At 46.2% G+C, this 24,799-nt stretch overlaps 1 protein-coding gene across 2 annotated transcripts in view; it reads right to left on the minus strand.

Annotated features, from left to right (window-relative positions):
* The window catches only part of GLI2 (GLI family zinc finger 2), a 146,152-nt gene that overhangs the window by 35,159 nt on the left and 86,194 nt on the right, over positions 1 to 24,799 (minus strand). For both annotated transcript variants that reach the window (XM_074144877.1, XM_074144876.1), the window contains exons 3-4: positions 7,306 to 7,508; positions 5,328 to 5,519 (exon numbers count right to left, since the gene is read on the minus strand). In XM_074144877.1, coding sequence (XP_074000978.1) covers positions 5,328 to 5,519; positions 7,306 to 7,508 — 395 coding nt within the window. The remainder of the gene's footprint in view (positions 1 to 5,327; positions 5,520 to 7,305; positions 7,509 to 24,799) is intronic.

A 24,799-nucleotide genomic window follows, 5' to 3' on the forward strand; every position in this document is an offset into this window, starting at 1 on the left:
ATTTATCCACAATGGGCCAGTGATGAGCCAAATGGTCAGCCCCTTGTTTTTACACACGTTGCAGCTCGTGGTCTGACTTCTGCAGCTGCTCCCAATGCTGAAGGGCAGGATCAGACCCCATGGGGCTCATGTGGGAGGTGGGAGCAGAGGTTCCTGCTCCCACCACTCACCGTGGCTATGGTCCATCAGAGGGACAGTATAAGAGATGGTTTTCCTGGAGGGAGATTTCAGACTTCCATACTGCATTAGAAATAGCGGCAGCAAAGCCCTTCTGAAAGGAAACGCCAGGCACTCAGTGGGAGCTCCTTCAGGGCAAAGAAATCTCAGACATCTCTTCATGAACAAACATGTTGCTGTGATCTTGACTGCAAGAGGGACATCAGGGGAATCTGCTTCTAAACAGCTGAGCCCATAAGGCATGTGGGCTGCAGATGGCTCACCCCCCCTCCTCACTGAAACACAGCCAGAGCCACTGCTTCCCCTGCATCCCCTGGCCAAGCCCTGGGATAAATACAGCGTTATCAAAATGGTCCCTCTTACTGGCTGCTCACCAAGAAAACTCCACCCAAAGCATACAGAAATATCCCCCTCCTCCCATCATCAGATTAAATCCAAGGGCAGCCTTAAAACATGGGATGATGCCTTAATCAATAAGCAGCAGCAATAAACTACAAACACCCTTCGCATAACCAGTTCCTTATTCCCCTCTCCCCTTCTGCAGTGGCAGCACACAGCTTACTGAGACTGCAGCAGATGCTGGACATTTGTTCTGGCACCAGATGCTGTCCTGGGACCCTTCTTTCTTCCCTCCCCAGGCCCAATCAGCTTTGCAGTTCAAGGAATACTAATGCTTCCCTCAAACCCTCACTGAAAGACAAGGCTGCATTCTTCTACTCCCAATCCACAAGGTAACTGTTTAGACGACTCAACTTGCATATGTAAATTGAATTCTTTAGAAACCAGAGTGCAGCGGGATTCCAGACAGTGCTTATGGGATGCTCTGGGACTTTTTCTCTCTTCTGCACATATTTTTCTGGGAGGAAAACAGCATTGCTGGCTAGAAATGGGTGGGAAATCGTTTCCCATTCTCTGAACCTTTTCTGAGATTTCAGCAAGTTTCCATTCTGTGCTGGGACAAAGAAAACAACAACAAAAAAAGATCTTTCAGATTCTTTAAGGAAGCGACTACAGGGCGCGCCGTCTGCCCAGAGTAGCCAACAGCCGGCTTGTTTGGAAAGTCCTCTTCAATCCAGCATATCCAGCCTGCAAAACCCGAGCCGCTGGTCCCTCAAGCCCCAGGTGAGTCACTTCTTTCCTAGGTGGCTGTGAGGCCGGGCTCTCTCCATCCATCCTGATGGAGCAGTCGCTTCACATAAACCTGCTGCAGGAGAGTCCTGAGCTCACCTCTCACAGACACATGCCTGCTGACTGCAGTAACCACCGGGCTGCACTGCCAGCCCTGCTCCTAACGCCGATGGCTATTAAATCATTTACTTGAAGTAGAAAGGCTCCAACAACACTGGCTGAAAGAGGCCAGTGAAGCTGAATCACTGTTTGACTTGGGGGAATAAAGTCCTGCTTGATGATTTGCCCACATACCAGGCAAGTGTGCCAGCCGCTAGCCAGTTGGCTCTCCCCGTTGGCTGAACGAAGCCTTTTCCCAGTTAAACTGCTGGTCATGATCAAGGCATTCATGACTGTCATGCACTAGGCAGCAAGAAACAGGGCAGGGATCCCTCCTCTAGCTCCACAACTGGATGAAATGTCTTAATGGCACTGCAGGGTCATCCCCGCTGTTGGTAGCTGTAAGGCTGCACACACACACACGTCTACGCTGCCCTCCTGATGTGAGTGGCTGTCTCTGTGCAGCACTGCTTGGACATAAGTTGAACTCAAGACCTTTTTCCGCCATTCCGTGACTCAGCATGGACAACCCACTCACACTTTTGACGCTGTGCAAACAGAGATGATGGATTTAAAGATGATCTCTGCTTCCCACCTTGACACGAGTCCTTATTCTGAAGATCAGGGTCTTGTTCCCAGAGCTGCCACTGCTCTGCTCACTTATCATTTGATCTCCTTTCTCTTTGGGGTCTCCAGTGATGAAGTAGTTTTGCTTTGTACAGTACTTTGAGATCTTCTGATGTACAGGGCTATAACAGTATAAGCATTGAATCAGTCTGGATATGATCTTCTAGAGAGCAAATGGCACCCCCTGAAGGTAATCACAGGAGCCCTTGTGCTTAGGAAAAAAAACACCGTTGGATGTACTAAACATGCTCAGAAAGTTGTAGTCATCTCCAGGTTCATCTGTGCTCCTCACTAGTCTTTGCTGCCCCAGGGATGTTCTTGTGCAACCACTCTGTCACCTGGAATAATCCACCATGTGGCACCCACTTCCAGAACAGAAATGCAAAAGTTTGTTTTGATTTGGTGAATAGATACTGTAAATTAGTCTCAAAAGTGCCCCAGCAACAACGTTGTGACATTGGAATACAGTTAACTTCTGGTTTGAAAGTGTAGGATTTCCAGAAAATGAACTTGAGGCTGGATTCAAACTCCACTCTTGGATTTAGAGTCCGTGTTTGGATGACAGAATGAAACAGGACAGCTAACTAAAGTGTTTAGTCTCCACTGGATCTGGCCTGAAGACCCCAGCAGTCTGGTGCGTAAAACTTAAATTTGGTCTACTTTAGTGGTTTAGCTACTTCTAGCTGCACAGTGAACACCCTGCTAAAGAAATGCAGCTCTGGGGCACCCTGGCTCAGTCACCACTTAAACACTCAGCAGACCTGGCAGATGGTCAGTACCAACAAGCTCCAGCCGACACTTATGTCCTAGTACTTTTCCTGACCCTAGATACCTGATGGGATGAAAAAACACTGAGAAACACAGAGGCACTGAGAAATTCTCCAAGAAATGCAATTACAGCAGCCAGAAGGGCCCAGGTATGTGTCTGTGGAAGAACTACCATACTCAGTGTCTAAAGCTCCCATGGACCTCCAGGTCTTTGGAGGTGATGTGACACTGAATAGGCCAGTTTTAACATAAGCTTATCTGCTGCTTTTTCTTTTGGAGGTGCCACTGTTATCACAGATGTGTGAAGGTGCTGCATGTGGTTTAACAGGAGTTACCTGCATTTTCAGCAAACTAATTCTTGTAAAGTTCTGATGTTCTGGGGCTCCTTGGGAAGAAAAGGGCTCTCTCAATGATAGATGCTGTGAGGTGGTGACTCACTGGGGTTTTATGCATGCTACTGATATTCTTGTCTCAGAAAAGCACCATAAGAGGATGCTTTATTAAATTATCTGTTCAACTATTTACTTAGGCCCTGCTGATTTAAATTTTTGAAATAACTTTCTAAAAAGAGAGGGAGACTCTGGTTCCTTGGCCAGCATTTCAGAGACATCCAATTTAGTCTCGGCCTTGAGAACACACAATTCTCTCTTCTCTCTGGCTGATGGATAAACCTAAACACGTAGACCAGAGGCTGGCGCTGGGCTGCTACTCTTTTGTACATTCTTAAAAAGTAGTCTTCTGGTGTCTCATGTCACATCCTCGTGACATTTTTAAGTTTTCATCTCACTTGGAGCATGTGAAGGCCCAGTAAAGGCTTTCCAGTTACTCATCAACAAAGCTTTGCTGAAAGATCAAAATAAATGCTTGGTGAGCCCCGGCTTTGCAGTAAATAATGGTTATGAGCTTGGCTGCATGAAACTGGGACCTTTGATACGTGATTCACTCCAGAGCTGCGTTCAGGAGAAGGCAAGCAGGAAGACAGTCTTCTGCCAAGGGGAGTATCTCAGATGACTTCAGATAAAGACTGATCTTCAGCAAACCAGAGACGAGCATCTTGGTGTGTCAAGAGTCAGCTTGCGCTAGCATGAAAACAGTTGTGTTTGCTTCCCTTACTGGCTGTTTATCTGGCACTTCAGTGAGGCACTGCTGGTCAGAGATGGACTAATAAGGAGGCAAGGAGGAAGGAGTCTTGTTCATGAGCCCGAGGAGAACTTGGCAGGGCTGGTTTGCACCCATCTGCTATAACCACAGCCCTTAACCCTTTGGAGGGAAGAAAGAGTGGTCTTACTGACCAGCTGCTTTGTAGCAGAGAAGCCCAGGATTTATTTTGGGTGTTAGAGGCAGGATGGTACCAAGGAGCATGTGATCTCCCTTTCAAACTGGGATCCAGGTTCCCGATTAATCTAGGAATTGGCAGAAGAAAATGACTATTCAGGTAAAACTTCCGCAGCAGCTGCAGATGAGAAATTGTTTTTCTGTTAGAAATATCTTTAAGCCCCCATCACTGAACAGCCAGAACAGCTTTTATCATTCTAAACCAGTCACTTTACGAAGCAGCAAGACCGCAAAGTCTTTCATCTTAAAAGCTCAACAACAGAAACTTTGAAGCAGCAATGAAACGATGCAGATCTCCACTCCAAAAATTATAATGGTCCACAGGCAGATCAGGAGGCAGCCCAGGAAACAGAAGCCGGGATCTGAAATTTGAGCCGAAACTTCTTTTTCTTGCAGCAGAAACAATCCCCAAACTGCCCTCTGTAATATCTGCGCAACCCCAGTTCTTACAAGATGTGGCATAAAGTGAAAGATATTTCTAACAGCTCTAAAAATTATTTGGACCTCAGATACGCTTCCAGATAGACATTACCCATCTCACCAGGGCAGCGGTCAGGCCGCAGGGGTGACTCAGCACCGCAGCGCCTAACATCTTATTTCTTCTCCATTTAGCCAGGAGTGAGAACTTTCTGGGCTTATAATGCCCGGTACTAGCATAAATACCACATTCCTGCGATTTTTTTCTCCCACAGAGTGCTAACATATCCTCTCCACCGTGGCTCCCCGTTAACATACTTTTTCTCCTTAGGGACTCAAGAGCTCCCAACCAAGATGAGAGGTCCATCGTGCCAAGCACAGCTATGCCTGGAAATGGCCAGCGTTTGCCCCAGACACCAGCCAGGTGAAACATGGGGACCTGGACACAGAGCTTGCCCCCAGGCACACTGTGGTGACCTGTGGCCAAGGCAGTGGGATGCCAGCAACGCCCTGCCTGCTGGACCAGCCCATCTCCTACCCATTGCAGCAGCCATGCCATCCTCCCAAAGAGGCCACAATGTATATATTTTAAATTATGTATATTTTATAGATATATATGGAATGAGGTGACCCTTTAAGCCAAAAATTATAGCGCAGCACCCATGGGTTTTGGCAGGGCAGAGTGACCACATATAGCAACCTCCACCTGGAGGACAGTCCCATCCATCTGTGCCAAAATTTCAGCCGTCCCAGGGAGAAAATGGACCGCTACTCACCGTCGACGGGGCTGAGGTAATCGTGGAGGTGGGCTGTGCTGGATGCCCCCCCGCTCTGCATCAGGAGGTCCCCATAGGGGTTCGGGTGGCCGGCCATCAGCGTCATTTGGTGGTAGTAGTCGGCGGGGTTGGCTCCCGGTGGCGGTGGGGGCAGCCCGAAGAGACCTCGCTCCTTCAGGTGCTCGTGAGCCACTGCCGGAGCCGCGGGCAAGGAGAAAAACATGGGGAGAAGGTTCCCACCGCAATGTTAGACCTCGGCGCTGACGTTGGCGGCCCCGTCTCCCCCCCGCGCCCCCCGCCAGCCCCACGTAGGGCTCTCGTGACGTGCGCTTGGGCGTGCTTCTGTGGACAAAAGAAACTAAGCTGGGGCCTCTGCATTCCTCCATTTCCGCAAATTTATAAACAATCTCTCGTTCCCCCTTCTAATAATCCTCCCGTTCGGACGCAGCCAGCACCCCGGGGAGGGGGGAGAGGGCCCAGCCCGCCGGCAGCAGTAACCCTGTCAGCATTAACATCCCTGCTTATTAGGAAGGAAAGACAAATGCAGCCCAGTTCCCGATAGCAGCACGAGGAAATTAAAGCCAAGGTCTAATGCATAGAGCTAGGTTTAGTGTCTGGCAGCATAAAACCATTTTGGCTGCCAAAGCCAATTACGCTCACTTTCTCCCAGCTGTAATTTTTCAAACCTGCCTCCCCACCCGCTTGCCCCATTAACTTATTTACCATCGCCTTAAAAAAAAAAGAAAAATAGAGAAGAGAAGAGAAGAGAAGAGAAGAGAAGAGAAGAGAAGAGAAGAGAAGAGAAGAGAAGAGAAGAGAAGAGAAGAGAAGAGAAGAGAAGAGAAGAGACGAGACAAGAATAGCATCCCAAAACACAGTGCCTTTTTTTTCCATAGCAAAAAACGAAACTGGCGTTGGAAGGGGAGGATGGGGCAGAGCACGCGCACATCAGCCATCAGACTTCTCCACAGCGGGCGGCTGGGAGTTCGGATGACGTTTTGGGGGAGGGAAGAAGATGCATGCATCTCCCCATCACCCTCACAGTGGTTTTTTTTTAGCCACAGAAGATGGTTTTATGCTGCTAGAGACTAAGCCAGGGGCCTTGTGGCTCTCTGGTGTGCTTTGCTTTGCGGCGTTGAAGGGCCGCTTGCCCCCGCAGCAGCTCGGGAGCCAAGAGATGCTGGGGCTTGCTGGGTGTGCAGAGAATGGGTCCCCAAATCCCAGCTGCTCCCTGGGCACTGAGCCAGCCGCCTGCGACCGTGTAATGAGACACTTCTGATGAAGTCAGTCACGACTTGCACCTCCCCGAGTGAAAGCAGAGTAGTGCATTTTCCCTTTTCCCTGCTTGGCTGTTTTTGTCCCCAGCCCCCCAACACAGGGTCTGCTGGGGCTCAGAGAGCATCACCACTTCCACGTGCACCCAGCACCAGCTCCCCACACACCCTTGCCTTCCCCAAAAGCTGCTTCGGGGCAGCTCAGGAGTAAGAAGGGAGAAAGTAGAGAAAGTATGGCCCCTCTCCTTCACCCAGCAGCCATCCTGCCCCAAGACACAAAGCCAACAGGGGATAACCCAGTCGGCGTTGCCTCATCACTGCAACATCAGTCCCAGCCAGGCCAGACAGCCGGAGTGACTGTGACCGTCTTTGTGGGGAGCAGGGTTCCCAGTAGACACATAAGACCGGGGAAGCTTGTAAGAGAGCTGAGAGCACTGCAGAAAGGAACGTACTTTAAGCAAAATATTTATAATATGATCCAGCGGTAATAGCTATTCTCACGCTCTGCTTTCTCAGTGCAATGATGCAAAACAAATGTGTAGTTAAAGGCGGGGGAAAAAAAAAGCCCAAAAAGAAAAAGAGACAGCTCTCCCACTTCAGAGAGCAGCTGCGGAGCCTTTGCAGCTGTAAATCCTCGCGTTTTAGGGAATTTCAGTGCTGGTGAGCTACAAACTCGCTGCAGTCCCAGTAGCACAGCGTCTTACCGTCGGCGGGGCTGAGGCCCCTGGCAGCGGAGATGACGGAGAGCGTGGGGCTGCCGTGGACGGAGCGGAGGTAGTGCTCCATGTGGGGTGCCACGTAGGGGTGCGGAGGGCTGAAGGGCGACTCGCCGGGCCCGGCGGGGTGAGGAGACAGGCGGATGAGGGAGATGTCAGAGATGACGGGGCTGCCGCTCAGAGGAGGAGGCCTGGGAAGGAAGCAGAGGCACGTCGTCACCCACAGCCACCCGGGGCGGGCACGGCCGCCTGCCACCCTTCTCCCTCCCACCCTACCGCCTTTGCCTGCGAGGGAGGAGTTTGAGCACATGGTGGGAAAAACCTCCCCTCTTGCCATACGTGGAGCCTCAAGCCAGTCCAAGTTTTCTGTGGACCCGCACCCGCATTGCACTAAATTTATGTTTGTGAAAAGGGGCATGAGCTGCTTGGGGCAGTGCCTGCCTGTGGAGCACATCCCGTGCTAGAGACCTCACCCCATCTCCTGGCAGGGGGAGCCTGGCTACACGAAGACGTTTGAGGCCAACGCAGGGTTTGCAAGCTCCTTGCTGCCCCTGGGTATCCACCCAGATGTTAAATGCAGACAAAGCCCCGCACAGGGCTGCCTGTGAAAGGATGTAAAGGGCACAAAAAAGTACTTATAGGACCTTGAGGCGAGCTGTGCTCGGCTCGGCTCGGCCAGCGCCGGCGGAGCAGCCCTCCCCGCCTGCGTCCATCACGGCTTGCACAAACCTCCCTGACAGGTTGGCGGTACGGTTCAGAGGGCAAAAGTTCAGGAGAGGTTTTATTGCATGCTTTCTGGGGGCCACCTCTCTTAAGCCTCTCAGATCTTCCTCAGGCCAAGTGTTACCTGAGAAAGAAGTCAGTAAACGCTGAGGGATTCAGCAGGTAAGAAAAAAAGTCACAGGCATGTTTTGGCATTTGAGCAGTTTTTGCAGGGTGAGCGAGGATGGAAGAGAAAGTGTACAGACATCTCCCAGGCACGTCTCCTACTGTACCCTTCAGCCTCTTAGACAAACTGCAGAGACTGCAAGGAGGAAAGAAAAAGTTACACGCCCTGACCTGAGAAGCAAAAAACCTGAGCTAGACACCAAAAGAGGCAGAATTGTCATTAGGCAAAACGTAAGAGCAAAATCTGCTTTGCATTAGCGCTCTCTGTACTCACAGACTGATGGAAGCAGAGCTGGTGTAGAGACGTAGGTCACAGCAGGGACGGCATTCGTCCCTGGCTGCGTGCTTTGGCCAAGCTGAGGGAGATGGATGTGCACCCCATGGGGCTCCACCCCAGGCATGGGAGACCACAGGGATTTGGGGTTTTGGAGGTCAGAGATCTGGGATGTGGGCTGAGCTAAGGGACAGTATTACAAAGGTCCTTACCTAAGAATATCCAAATATGCCATTAGCGAGAGCATGTAAGATCCGTCTCTCCATGCACAGATAACCACAAACGCGAGGGTCTGAGCAGTTTAGACACGCCACCTGCACCTCAGGATCTCGGTCCCACCCTGCCTTATCAACAGTTCAGGTGCATTTTAATTTATTTGTAATACTTGCATATCAACAAACCCACACAGAAATGTAATATAAGCTTTGCAGACTTATTCAGCAGTTTACGAGCATGTTTGTCTTTGTTTGATCTTCCGCGTGTTTCTCTGTCTTTCTGATAAATTAGTAAACCTTGTGGCTTTTTGAACACTTTCTGCTGATGGGTAGTAAATTAAATGCCTTTTAAAATATTTATAGTTCAAAGCACTTTCTTGTAGCAATACACTCCGCGGCTCACTGGTGTGAAATACAAGGCAGTGAAAACCGATCAGATATAAAGGACTTACTGATGTGCACTGCCACTGACACACACACACGCTCCTCGGACCGAGACCGGGGTTTCGCTAGGGGAACACCCACCAGCATCGAGCCTCTTTTCTTTGACGGCACTGAAAGGCAAACTTATGATGGCACGGCTATTCCTAACCTCCCCACCTGCATGGCCGTGGCATTTTGTTACCAAGATTATGGGGCGACTGAAGTCCTTCTCTGGGTCGCTCTCGGGTGCCTCTCGCCATGACGTCAGCCCCGGCGGCGGCAAGCTCAGGAAAGCTGCTGCCGAGACCGCCGGGGCTGGTTTCTGTCGAGGCTGCTAATAAAGGCGGCCGAGCACGGAGCCGACCAATTTATTTCTACCAGGGAGGAGGGAGAAGTGAATCAAAGTCTCTGTTCCAGATTTAGTTTCAATTCATTTCTAATAATCTCCACCGCCTCATCTGGAAAAAATGAAACAGGATTAAAAAAAATGATGTCATTAAGAAAACATCTGACTAATTTTTCTTCTGACGAAGACTTAATATAAGTGAGGGGGGATGTAAATTAAAAGCAGCCCCAATCTTCCCTGGGCCACAGAGCCTGCCTTAATACATAAGCCATGAAAGAAATTTTCTTACATATACAATAAGTTCCCTCTTTCATCAGTACTCACAGCTTCTCCCAAAAGGGTTGTGAACTTCTTTGATGCAGGCTTGAAACTATGTATTACCAGGTTTACGAGCCTTCGGAGCCTCCGCTGATCAAACTGTGAGGCCGACATCTAAAATGTGTATAACAATATGAAGGGTTTGCTGTTCATTTTCTCTGTGCTAAATTGGGCAGAAATGCTGGAGTCCCTCAGAACAGGAAAACTCCACCCTGGCCAAAAAGGTAACACTGGGAAAAAGATCAAGAATTCACCCAAAATGTGTGCAGCTGGAGACCCGGGCGGTGTTTCAACATGAGGCCGACTGTGTATGTAAAGACAGAGTTGGAGAGCAGACTTCTGCTTACGGCTCTGCTTAAAGCCTCTCCTCAACGCATCTCTGCGCCTGCGGACTAGGACAGCCATAGTCCCAGCCAGGTCTGACTCCTGACAGCCCTCCTGGGCAGGGGTCACCTCTCACCGTTGTACACCTACAATTCTAGCAAAGCACCATCCCACGGTGCATCACATCTCCAAATAATGTGGCTTCCAGTAGATGCCTACCAAGAATGGCTCACTCATTCGGAGGGATCTTCTGCTCCTAACTCCCCAAAAGTTTCATTTTCCCCTATTTTTCTTTTTTCCAGTTGTGCCACTGGCATTATTTCTTATCTAATCCCCAAGCCCCGGATTGTGCCATCGCGTCGGCACTCTGCAAACACACAGCAAGAGGCAGCCATAGCCTCACAGGTCTGCTCCCGGACTGGCAAAGGGACAACAACTCGCTGCTGCTTTTTAGAGGCAGTGGCTTAAATGGGGGAGACATGAAGCAATGCCAGGGGAAGGCGGTTCTGCCCCCACCCCCCGGCTCACCTCCCAGGAAAGCGGGACTCCCCATCCCTGTGCCCCGAACCCTGCAGTGGCACAATCTCCAGCTTGGTGCAGTGAACCAGCCTGGGCAATGGTGCCGTGGTGTCAGAGCTGGGTTTCCCAGCGTGTCCGTAGAGCTCCCTGCCCAGATCCCCGTTATACATACATCATCCCCTGCTCCCTCCCTGGATCCCGTGGATGGCACAAGGAAAACACCCCAATGCCTGGGGGAGAGCTCATGGCTCTGTTGAAGACAACAACACTGTAAAAATCTCGCTGCCTGCAGCGGGACGAGGGATTTCACCTGACCATGTATATTTCTGAAGAAACTGAGATTCTGGTTTTCAAATAGGCTAAGGGAATTGGGTGTCCAAATGCCATTAAATTTAATGGGAGCCAGGGGCCTGTTTTCCCCGCAGTTCCGTCAAGAAGCCCAGGCTCTATAATTAATGCTCAGGACTTGTAGAGCAATTTACATCTCTGACGAAGCACGCGAGCCTGGATTCATTTTCTCCCCCACCCCAGAGAGGCTCTCCCTTCCCCACTTTCTAACAGAGGGAGACACTGAGGTGGGAGAGGCATTACCTGACCCCACCAAGAGCTGTGGGTCCTCATGGTGATGCTGGGGGCATGAATGCTTCTGAAGGCTTTACAGAATAGGTCTTTACCGGTGCAGTGGATAACCATCCTCAGAGAGCATAAACCCTTGCACTAGTTATCTTGCTCCAGCTACCTGCAGAGTGGGACCGTGGGGCAGTGGTGGAGCACCCAAGATATGACACACACTGTCGGTGGGACACTCGGAGATTTTTGGTGGTTTCCCAGGAGCTGGTCACTCCTTAACTGTTCATCAGAAGAAAGAAAGAGATCTGCTTAACTTTCCTGCCGCCTGGGTTTTGCTGAAAGGAGTGCAAGCTTGTCCAAAGATCCATAGTCTCATCCCAAAGGCTGAGGGAAGGAGCTGATAGTTTTTCTTTGGAATGCAAGGCAAAAAAATTCAGCCCATGGTTTTCAGAGAGGTGGACTGGCACGTCCCTGGTTGTGCCTTTGAGCCTGGCAGGCACTTTCCCCCCCGTGCTGCTGCTCATAGGAGGTGTATGTGTGTGCTCTGCTCGATGCACCACAGCTGGACACAGCGCTGCAAAAGGATCCTCGTGGTCCCATGGTAGAGGAGCAGCATCACTGAGGAGCTGGGCTGGGCTCCTGGGAAGGGAAACCCCTCAGGGGCTGGAAAAAAACAGTAGCAGTTGCTGTGAAGAGGGCCTCAGGGAGACTTTTTCTCATTCTGCTCTCCCCCCGCAGTCAGGCACCAGCAACCCAAAAATCTTGCGTGGTGGAGATGTGGCACTGTCTCCCCGCTGCTACATGCAGACCTGGAGCCTCTGCAAGGGGCACCCAGCAATGAATGCAACAGTTAAAGAAGTTGCACATTTCTGAAATAATCTCCATCGGTTAAATAAAACCCAGAAAAATGGGGACAATTAACCAGCACTAATGTCCCATGACTAGTCTGAATTAATACTTACGTGCCAAATACATTCATTCAGCGGAAAACAAAGGGCTGAATACTTTTCCATATGCTTAATGGAATATGGACACTTGCAGGCAATTGTTTTGCTGTACAATAAAAAAACTGCATAGATGCTACACAGAGATGGAAGCTAGGAACAGAGCTACAGTCCCTTCTAAACCCCACGAGGTTTTAAATTAAACATCCTTGCCTGTTTTTTGCAAGTCCTGTGTACCCAGAACACCACCCGAAGTCTGCACAAGATGGAGGAGAGCCATATGGACACCCGAAAAAGGGACCATGCTCATGGCATACATGCTACACAGGGGATGCCAAAGCTGCATCCAGCAGGAAACCTAAAATGCCCCAGGACTCATGCTAAATGATTCAGTCTAAATAGCTTTCGCCAGCCCCTCAACTTCACCTCTGTTTATTTCTGATTTAAAGTCCCTTACAACAGAAAGGGCGAGAGGTCGTGACACTTGCACGGTACCCTCAGAATTAAACCCTGTGAGGTTCCTCAAAACAAGGTACCTTTCAGAGGTCAAACCTGGGCCGCACCTATCAAATCCACATGGCATTTGATCACTCACAAAGATTTCCTTCACTCCCAGTTTTTGACTCAGAGAGCGGAGGATGCTCCTGGAGGAGCATTGTGGAGCTGCCCTGCTGCCGCCTCTCCCCCCCAGCCGCTGCCAGGGAGAGCGGGGCAGCCTGATAATGAGGCGATGGGGAATCACTCATGCTTCCCAGCTCTCCTGGCACTGCAACAAGTTGATAATTATACAGTAAAGTGACCTGATGCTCAAACATAGGGCTGTCAAGTCGAAGATGCCAGCTTATGCATCCCTCTAGGAAGAGATCGGGATGGGGCCCAAGAGATATCACTGCTAACTCCCAGCCCACCCCTGCTGGGATGCTTGGCACAATTCATTTTATTTCTTTTTCCTGTACTTTCTTAGCTCTAAAATGGGGTTAATAATATCTTCTTTCTCTTTCCATACCCACAAAGTTGAATATTATAGAAAATCAGAGCTACATTTGCTAATTCAGCAATTAGTGCACTCACTTATTACAAAAAGCTGTGAACCTGGACAAAAATTGCTAAAGCTTCTCTGCAGAAATTTAATGGGCACTCTTTGAGCAGTTCCCGTTTTCTCCTTTCCCCTCAAAAATGGCTTTGAGGCATGGAAAGCATGAAAAATAAAAAAGATTATTTTAACAGCAAGGGCAAGTTCCCATTAGATAGGTTTATGGAGGGAAGTGGTAAATTCAGTGCTGCTGCAAGATTTTACGGCAAAATTAGATGTTTTTCTAAAAGATGGGCTCAAAGTGTACTGCAACGTTTAGAGTTTTAGTAGTAGAAAAGAGTGATTTCTCCCACTGTAGAAATTAAAGGGAGGAATCCTATGGACAGTGTCACAGACGTCAGATCAAATAACTGCAGTAATTCCTTTGGGTCTTAACAGACACAAATCTCTGAATATAAAATCCATTATTTGTGGATTTGTGGCTTGGGCACTGCTTTGAGAAGGATTTAGGTAGACACCATGAAAAATCCCATCATGCATCCATTGCCAATGGTAGTTGTTTAAATACCTTTAAAAATCATGCCTTAAAGTCTAATCTTGTACCACTGAAGTCAAAGGAAACTCTGCCACTGATGGCAGGAGCAACAAGAACAGCCTCTAATTAGTTGACTCCTCTGTTTTCCACCCACACCATGGAAACAGTATCATAATCTAAGGTAGGTGCCATTTCTTAGCACAATTTTTTTTCCATCCCTTAGAAAAACATATTCAAGACTTACAGGCAACTTCTAGCGTATGAGGTCATTTTCATATATTTGCTCCAGGTAAGAAGAAGGATTTTTTTGTTTCCAAATTAAAAAAAAAAAGCTAAACGTCTTTCATTTTCCTTTCAAAAGACCATTCTGTTTTCAAACACACCTGACTTCAATCCTAAATTTAAAATACCTAGAACCAAGAACAAATAGAACAAAAGATTTAATTTCACCTGACATGAGTGTTATTATTTTTTATCAATGAAATCAAAAGTATTTTGGTTTAGAGCTTGAAACTTTTTTTTCCATCTAAGGTCCAGCAGAAGTTAACACCTTTCTTAAACCCACAGGTTGTTGGCAGCATTGTTTGGAAGGAGCAAACTTGTGAGCCTAAATACAGGAATAGGCGCCCAAATTAGAAACTCTCCTAACTCTGTACGGCTCCTGATTGCATTTATGCTGCATTTACCACGATGCAGGTCTAGTTTTGGCTGACACTTATAGGCGCGACTGCAACACAATAACAACAACAATATCAATATTTGCTTTTAAAATGGAAGAAAAATGCAAATTTTTAATAAGTAAGGTTGCCCTCCATTATACAACACACAAAGAAGCAAGACATCAAAGGCAGAAATTAGAGTTGATACGGGACCTTCAAACCCAAATCAAATTAGTGTCTTGAGGAGAGATCTTTGATTTAAGCTTAATAGTGGTGATTTTTTCTTGGGTTGTTTTACACTTAATCAGCCACACAGCCCACTGTGCAGACATATGTTCCCAAAGCACATCAAAGCAAGTAAACATTCTGTTTCAGATCCTAATATCCTTTTTTATCCAATTATCTTACTTACATGATCTTTTAATTTAAGTTCTGAAAGCCCACCTTTTCACACAAGCTTCCCTTTAGCGACGGAGGTAGAAGGATGACCAGCTCAGTTCTTGTGAGATACCCGCCAAAAAAAACCCCACAATGAATAAATCAAAGCACAGCAGATGAGCCTCTAAGATAGTTTCTTGAGAGATTAATGATGAAAGCCTTCAGAGAAGAAGCATATTTTAAGAAAGGGAACTTCAAGGAAGGTAGCTGAGGGGGAGAGAGGGAAGGAGAGTGAGAGAAAAGGCATGAAAGAAAGCATGGATAAAAGTGCAAGAGCCAATGGAAGTAGTTCAGTGACAGACTGAAGGAGCAACAGAAACCTGGAGGCATGTGAACTTCAGGTTGAAACCACCAGGCATGAGAACTTGATTCCAGTAGTCACAAAATCTGAGAGCTGGGGGTGTCGAAACGCCATGGGCTCAGGGGAGGGAGGCGATGAGGGCTGGGCAGTGACATTGCAGATGTCAGGGGGGCAAGCAAGGTGGGAAGCAGTGGGGACTGGGGCAGGAAAGGTGTGGACATGGACCAGATCCTGATGGCAGAGCTGAGTAGGAAGTTGAGGGAGATCTGAGAGGATTCTGTGCTGATGAGGGCATGTGGGAAATGAGTGTTGGAAAGATGTGTTGGATGCGACACAGCAGTTTCTCTGCATCTGATTGATTTCCCTTGGGACACATGTTGAGGATATTAGCACTTTCAAGCGAATACTTGCTTGTAGCTGTGAAGACCCTGCACTTGGGAAAACAAATGGGAAGTGTATGCCTGCAAGGAGGAAATCTGAATTTTTGATCCCTGCCTAGTGTCTTCTTGCCATGCTAAGCTTTTCTCCCTTAAAAGAAAATAGCATTGAAGTGCTACAGAGGGGTTTAACATTTAAAAGGCTATTCCTATAGTACTTCTGAAAAGTCCCTTTCCGTGTTACGCCAGCACTAACCTGTTGTGGAGAGGGCAAGTCAGTGGCAGCAACACCACAGCAGTGGAGCTCATGGAAGAGTCAGGCAAACCACAGAAAATGCTTGTTCATTCATTACACTTTAAATCTGCCTTGGCTCTATACCCGTCATATCCCAGAAAAGCAAAAAAGGACCATTCCTCTTCATCATGACTGTAATACAATCAACTGGCTGCAGCATTACTCTAACCAACGTTAACTAACAGAGTCTATGTCTGACATCTATAATTTCATGTTAACAAATTAGGTAGACTCCTGTATTTCCTGGTACCTTGAATGCCCAAGAAGCTCATAACTTTTCTTTATATGCAAAATGTCAGGGAAAGGGCAAACAATGTTATGCCAGGAGACCATAGCCAAATCACTTGGTTGGAATGTGCTGTAAATCATGGGGTGAATGGAAAATGAATCTTTGTTCCAGGACAGTGACTTCCAGCTTTAATGTTGCTGCTAATATGCTCCTTTTCTATTGGGAATGCCCGCTTCCCATAATCCAAGGTCCTTAAACCCTATAACTAAGCAAGACACCAAGGAAGGAAAACCTACACCCAACTAATTATAAAAAGCCTGAAATGTCCTACTTCTCTTTTCCCAAGTACAAGGTAAAACCATCAGTGTTCAGGCTTTAGAAAGATGTGCTTGCTCTAAGCAGCGGTAAGCTGTTGTAACCAACTGGAAGCAACCAGAAAACCATGGTTAACAAAGGGGAATAAAAAGAAAGGGGAACCGGTACAGCACAGATCTCTACAAAGCCTTTCTAGACACAGCAGTCAGAGGAGCTCTGTGTGCAGAGGTGACTGTGATAGCCACACAGAAACACATCTCGCACGCACACACACGTACACACACCCCAGGCACGCTGCTGGTGTGCTGCCTGTGTACCTGCCTCTGGTGCATCACAGCACAAAGGAGTAAAAGACATGCATTCCTATAATAGCAAAGCTTTTGGTCGGGACTCCCTGGGTTTTCTGCAGGAATTAATTTTACTGGCATTTGACACATTTTAAACAGCAACAGCACTCACAGTAACCTCCAAAGGGAAATATTCCTGAACAATATATAATAAATACATTGATTTCTAATAATAACCATCTGCCCTAAATCTTCTTGCTGACAGGTTTAGTTGGACCAAAGGCCCTTTTCACATCTACTTCATGACAGTTCCCATCACTACATAAAGACTTTGAAGTGCCCTAACGTGCAGTAAAATGCGAGATAACCTACCAAACTGTCAATATTTCTTCACTTCTAAAAGGAAATGCTAATGGCACTCAAAGAGCTCAAGATGTAATGTAAGATCTGATCCAGCAGGCTGGCTGATCTAACCATCCTTTCCTTTGCTACGAGTATGCTGAAAAGCAAGCAATTATATGGTGAAGAGCAGAACTAGGTAAAAGTTTTCCGCTGATATGACTGCAGGGAGAAAAGCCTTTTTATTCCAAACAAGCTTTTCTCTTGGAAATGTCTGGAGCTTTCTGTAAAAAATAAGAGAATTAACAATAAGTTAGCTCTTCCCTTTTAATTTCTTCTTTTTAACCTATTGTTTTTTTTCTTTCCTTTTTTGAAATCATTAGAAAGAAAGTGAACCAGAATGAAACACGGATGTTTTTAAAATTTGGACAACATTCAGCTGGGAGTTAATTTTCCACAGGGAAATGATGAACACAAATAATTCAGAGAAAGCTGAATCTCTCTACATATCTCTCTGTGATAAACAACTGGCATTTCTCAACCAGTTCTATCATGCAGTGTAAGACTGAGAAAGGCTCTGTAGCAGCAGAAACTAAATGTGATAAACAGAAGCCCAGTCCTGCAGTAAAACACCAGCACTGCTTGCTGAACTGTACAACTCCAACAGACTTCAAAGAAACCAGGATGCTCCCCTCTCCCCCCACATCATCAGCTCATGGATGACGTGTTTTATATCTCGTTATCCTCGTGCCACCTGAAAAGCCTTCCTTCCAAAACCCTTTTGCTCCCAGGTCTGTTGGTGTCATTCTCTACAGCTGCTCTCCTATTTTTCCTGTTTTCCAATGACACAGGAAAGTATAACGTATTCATCAAGGAAGGAATAGGGATCTGATGTTCCCCAGCTGTTTGCTGCTGAAAGTTTACACCAGTGCTTTTCAACCTGTGGTTTGCAAAACCCTTGGGAATCACAAAAAACTCCTTCAGGTGCTGTGAAAGATAGCAAAAGACCTCTGCAAGCCTCTTGTTATTCAGGTTAAATTCACTAAACCATGTTTGACAACCCTGCTAGAAAATTTTTAGGGAGGCCACAGACTGCAATAGCTTTTAAACCCCTCATTGACTCTATGATTCCTGAAATCAATAAAAATTATACACGAGACATTCTCAGAGTAATCACCGACCACTGCCCCAACCCATCCAACACCCACCGACGTCAGCCTGTGCCGGAGCACGCCTGCGTGATTTAGGCATCTTTGCTACGTCGGCGCGGAGGTAACCCCGTCTCCCGTGTCAGCAGCGCCGTATACCTACGGCAACACCTCCCTCCCGCCACCATGCAAAGGGAGACCTGCGGGTCTCATCTTTCATTCTCTTATCTCATGCAGCTATTCCTTATGCAGACACATTTCTGTATACAAATCCCATTATACTTGACCCTCGGTTCACCCTGTTTCCATTACAACGCTGTAGACTCAACCAGACTTGCTCCAGTGCCAACTCTGTGCTGTCATTCCTTGCGCAGAGTGGTAATAAAGAAATCACTGTTTTAAGCTGACAAAGAACAGATTTCTTACTAAGTAAACACTGATGTTTTGGTAGGGAAATTAAGTTATAAAATTGTGTCTACAAAGGGAGACCATACAGATGGAGTTTGTTAAGAGACAGCAATACAGTCAACAGTGGTTAATTCAATTGCCTGCTACTTATCAGATTTTTTTTTTTAAAAAAAGGCTTATCCAGCTTTTGTAAATGCAAAGGCAGAAAAACATTTCAAAGAGCCGTTGTTGTCTTAGCTGGAGAGCAATGCACACACGCACACGGCCTTTCAAGGCCAAGGAGCCCACCCTTGCACATCTGCCGTGGTTGTGTCAGGATCCAGTGGGTCTGGCACTCACCAGTCTGGCAGGAGAGGATGGCTGACCACAGCACAGCTCATCATCATGCCGCCACCCTCCAGGGACCTGCATCTTCATGGCTGTGCCATGGCCTTGTTTCCCCAGGCCACCGCTCTCATCTGCCTTTCTGCCTGGGTGGTGTCCCACACCAATTTTAGGTGTCCCAAACCTTCCTTCAGCTCAGGTAAAAGCAGGGCATTAAGCTCAGCTGGGCAAATATAGGAAATTCAGTACCTTTAGTCCTCAGCTGAGCCTCAAATGACCCCAACCCAACCTTAGATGTCACATCTAATTCCCAAAAGCACCGACCAGGTTGATGCCAAGTCGCTGAAGCTGTTTCTCTCCCAAATGCAGCAATGGCAGAGGCACGGTTACTCTTTACTCTCCCCTTTCCAGGGAAGTGCAGCTGGGTTTGGGGTGCTGCTTGAAAAATGGGTAGTTTTTTTTTACAACATCAGTTCTGGCAAAGGTCCCCAGACGTCTGGTGATGGTCCATACTGCTGGTCAGGGAGCAGAAGTAGGAAGTTCTTCATCACTGCACAAACCTCAAAAAAACCCCTTCTTGCATCTCACCAAACACCAGCTTATGCTCCTGTTATGGCATCTAAGTGAAGAGAGGGATGAGACTTCCAGCCCCCTCTCTACACACTCTGCCAAGCTCTCAGACTATGCAGAGCCAAGGAAGAGGCAGCTGCTCTCTTTGCGTGTCCAACTGCAGGTGCTCAACTCACCTGTTATGGCCATCGCTTTCCACAAGAGCAGCCAAAGTCTGTCTGAGATGACACTCTAGGTAGTCTGAATATAACCTCAGTGAAAGCAGGTATATTTTGGGGACAGTTTAAAATGTTCAGAGAGGTGTGGGTTTTTTTTTTTTTAAAAAGCATTTTATCAGGAAGGATAGAGAAAATGATTTATTTTTCCCAGAGGATAAAGTTCACTATGGGGTTCAGTGTGTAGCATGATGTAAAGTCTCAGGCGAGCCAAAAGGTGTTAACGTTGTGTGCCCTTTAAATGATGCATTTGGTCAGTAAAACGAGATGTGCTTAGGTTGGAACTATGTAAATACACTCATTTCATTAATATAAGGCAAAAATCTAAAAAAGAGATATTGCTGGGTAATTAAATCACCAAGTATTGGTTCTATTTAAAATTCAAGAGAAGGGATATTAAACATACTCAAATTTTAATGAAAACATTTTCAGTGGCTTTAATAATTCAGCACAAAATTTTATTTAAACATTTCTCTCCAGTTTTGGAAAAGGCAAACACAGGGACAGTGAACTGTGGTCTGGGAATGAGAAAACAGAACTGCTCAGGTGCAGTGAATTATTTTACCTGTTTAGACAACACAGTGACAAACAAAACAACCCTGGAAATCAAAGCTATACCGAAATCCCAGCAGTGAGTTTTTCCATGTGGCAGCAGCTTTTGAAAGTCCCATCAGTCAACCTTTTGCACCTTCAAGTATCTTTTGTAGCCCAAGTTGATTTCAGCGGGGTGTAATCTCCTACATGCATTCATTGTGGGGGCAGACTGATGATGGGATTTTGATGTTTAAATAATCCTGGGTCAAAGTTTACTTTGAAAACAGGACTTAAGGTCCAGCACTTTGCACGTTTTGGGGTTTTTTTTAGTTGTATCTGCTGCTTGATTTGCTAAAATAAGCAAAGGACATAAAGGGTGAAAATAAAGCAGATTTAAAAAATATTTTATGGTTTAAATAATCTATAGTGTTATTAGTAACCAAGGAAATTCCACTATCCAGAACTGAAGTTCTAATATTAACAATTCCCTTTATGCGTGTCACATTACAGTGCAAGTTTTAAAGCTGTTCATAATGTAATGGCAAAATAATTACTCTTACCCAGCACTGCAGTACACATTTGGTACTTATGAATACTGTAAGGATTAATACAACCATTCACCACGCCTGCCACAAAAGAGCTTCTAGCCAATAAAAAACAGTACAAGAAGACACAAGGCATTTTCTAAACTCAGTCATAGACTGAGGGACAGACAGAGCAAGTGCAAGAAGAGTTGTAAGAACCTATGGGTAGGAGATGAACTTTTAATTACACAAGTCCCACTTGAAAGCTCTCATTCTGCTGTTCAACAAAGCAGAACAAAAGTTTGATGAGCCAAGAATGAACAACAAATGCAGTTCATGCTATTGTACCCATGGATTTTCACTGGCATATTTGTCAAGCTCCTGTGACACTCCTGACAAGCCAGATTCCCTGGCTGCACCATCTTCTATCTTCTACCTTCGGCCTTCAGCAAGAACAACCTCTGAAAGTCTCCAGTTTCATTTTAATGGAAGATTTGCTCCTGGACTTCAGAGGCTCTTTCATTTAAAACTCAATGCAATCAGGGGGAGTGTAGACCACGATGCACTGTAGGCGAGGAGATTATCTTTCAGCCTAGCTTTCACCCACTGAGAATGATAATGGGAGGAGGAGATTAGATTGAGACCTTGCACCGGTAAGTAAGAGAGACTGCACACACACAAACCCACATACACAAATCCTTACTGCACTGGAGGTTCATAGATCGCAGCAATTTTGCTGGTGAATGTGTGAACCACAAAATTGCCCTGCCTGGGAGAAAAGCCACCAATGAACACAGAGTTGGTAGGGTTGGGGCTGGGTTTACAAACGGCAGAGCAATGAAATCAATCACAGAAGCCAGGGTCTGGATGAAGGCCAGTTTGGCAAAGTAGCCAAAAAACAAATGAAGGGATAGGAAACCACTGCATCTAGTACAAAATTTTGGGAGGAAGCATGATCTGCTCTTCAGGCACCTCGAGAAATTTTCTGTCCCTCAGTTTGTGCCATTTACTCACTGAGTCCCCCTCGGAAAGGTCACTCACCCAATACGCTGCACCAGTGTGACATACCTGAAGCAAAGGGATATCCGTGTGCAAACCAAGCCCAAGTCTCTGCTCACCATCTGTCCCTATCAGAAACTGTCACATAATTCACCAGAAATGCAAACCCTGCTCCACAGAGATCAAGCTTGGAGAAACCAGCCTGATAGGAGCCTGAGGACCATCAGCACTTCAGGACCTGAAGGAAAAGAAACTACAGCTCACAGTGCCTCTATCTTCTTCACATTTGGCAGAAGCCAGCTCTTAAAATAACAAACAAACAAACAACTCTTTGAAGAGTTTCTTATTCTTGTGGTAACACTCGCCTCGGCACTGACAGGATTCAAACCAGACGTGGTCAAGGGAAGTCTGGAGTCATACCAGGTTTAGATCTCACATGCCAAGAGAGGTCAAGACCTAGCCAAGCCTTGAATAGATGACTTGCAAAGAAAATCCCAGGTCACAGAGGAAGTGGTGTTGGTGGGAGAGTGCCTTTCGCTCTGACTCATGAGGCAATGCCACGTGACAACGCTTTGGTGAGGAACACAGAGCAGCCGTCATTCCCATCCACTAAAGCCCAAAAGTCCAGCACATTTGTCCTCAGTTAAGGTCCCGTGGGACTCTTAAAAAGACATGGGTTGTAAGATATCTAACCTGGCTCAATTCCATTTTAGTCTCTTACATTCTGGTCATCTCATTGTTGCATGCCCTGAGGGAGGGTTTGAACTTTCCTGACCTAACCTGAAAATTGGTTTGGTTATGTGTGCCTGTACAATTTCTTTTTCAAAGATGGCTGGAAATTTATTTGGAGTTTGGAAGTCTTCTATTTTTTCCAATCGAATAAAGTGCTTTGGGGTCTGCTGACAATGATTTCACTATGAACATTTCTCTCTTTAGAGACTTCTACTGGAAATACTATACAAACAGGTAATAACTATTTAAGAGTTCAACTGTACTAGATAAAACTTTGCAGATACTTCGCTTTTCATCAGTTCTTGGCATTACTTCTTACAGAGAAACAGTTGAGCCGTAGGACTAGGAAGAAAGAGAAAAAGCTAGAAATAACTTTTATATGATTTCTCTCCTGAGAACTGACTGCAAAATCCTTCCCACTGGTCTACAAATAATAGAGTTATGCACTCTGACCTAGTCCCGACCAATACACTAACTCTCATATCCTGACCCCCACAAGATGTCATCACAAAATGTATGCTTCATGATAAGGAACAAAAAAAATCTCATTTTGGTTCCTTCCAAGGAGCAGAAAACATCATTGGCTCCTTGAGGGTCTTTTCGAATAAGCAGGACCACCACACTGTCTGACCTGATCAGATACTCAAAGCAGCACCTCAAACACTTAATTCCTTGAAAATTTGCTGTTCCTAGCAAGCAAACACCAGGACATTTTGTCCACATGATACTGTTGCAACCAGGCTCCTCCAAGTTGGTCTGTTTGACATCCGCCCCAGGATCTCTGTGAGGATGCTGGACTCACAGCAATATTTTGTGGAAGTAACCACAGAGCTGTAGTCCCTCTTTATTAGGCTTTGACTTTTACTTTGCCAAAATTATCTAAAGAAACACTACTGAAGTGAAGCCCTTAATGAAAATACCAACAAATACTCCACACCTGAAGTCAACTCCCAAGTCCATATTGTCACATGAAAAATATCTAATACAAACTATTTTTACAGCAAGAATACAAGAGTGGGATTTAGTAAACGTTTCTGTTTTCTGGCATCTTCAGAAGAACACGTCTCTCCAGAACAGTATGTGAACACGCATTTAAGTTCCTCTGAAGCCAACAGACCTAATTTCTAATTAAGCATATACTTAGTATTTTACTGAGCAAGGATAGACTTAAAGACAGTTCTGTAGCCTAGATCTTTTTCTGTATGTCCCTCTGCCTCATCAGCTCATCATTTCTTTTCAAATCTTTTACAAACATCTCTTCTCCTTCTTTGCTAATCCCCATTAGATTGATCTTCCTTTCATTTAGTGATTTGATGACTAAATGCGTTAATTCCTTCACCACCCTATCTTTCTACACCCTGCTTTTTGTCATCTACAATGAGATTTTCTCTTGTAAAATATCGTACTGCACTTGAGTTGGGATGAAAGACAGCATATGAAATCAAGTGTTTTATCTCAGACTGAAGAAAAATAGTCTCAAACAAGAATACGCATGTAAGAACATCGCCCTAATGCAGCTGTAAGCTTGAAACTTTCCTATTTTTAGTGTATTAACCACATTCTGGTAGGCTTTCCTCTACCAGCAGTAATTTGGGATGTGTGGTTACTCTGTGGGATCTTAAGAGGCTTTCATATGAAGCATTCAATCAGCAGGTAACATGTCCTGCAGCTGGTTTGTAAATCAAAATCCACATAAGTAGCTCCAGAACCAAGCTAGAAAAGCCTCTCATGAAGGTGCATGAGGAGGAATAAGTCAAATTCTTCTCTGGGATGTTTTACAGGATCAAACGGAAAATATTTCAAAGGCCCTTACAGGATTTAGGAACACACATTTATTTGTCAGAGACTTAAACTCAAAAAGCTCAATGTAACTGCATTTTATACAGCCCTAACATATTTTTTCAGGCATGCCTGACTGCACCTAGATGCTGTTGTAAGTGACTTGGGTACATATGTAAGAGAGAGATAAAATGAGTTGCGGCAGGAAGAAATACCGCTGCTGTGAGGAGGCTCCACCTGTACAAAAAACCACTGATGCCCTGCTGCACTCACAGAAATGGCAGGAGGTGGTGGTGGAGCCTAACTCTCACATTTCATCTAACAGCAGGCGCTCAGCAGCAGGGAGATCATGGTACCGGTTCTTCTGCTGCTCAGGGGTTGGAAAAGGATAGCTCCTACCTCCCAGGCTCCTGCAATGCTGTAAGGTGTGTGTCTCCCCCCACCAAGTATCAGCTTAAAAAAATCATCAAAAGGCTTACAATCTCCTGGTTTCACTATCATCTACCACGATCAATTACATCAAAACCCAACCCCATCCATGCCAATAAAGCGAGCACAAGGAATGCAGTGAACTTGCTCTTGAAGTGGAATCTGGCCAACTGATATGTACTAAACCTTGA

Source organism: Numenius arquata, chromosome 3, assembly GCF_964106895.1.
Source record: "Numenius arquata chromosome 3, bNumArq3.hap1.1, whole genome shotgun sequence".
Classification (NCBI taxonomy): Eukaryota; Metazoa; Chordata; class Aves; order Charadriiformes; family Scolopacidae; genus Numenius; species Numenius arquata.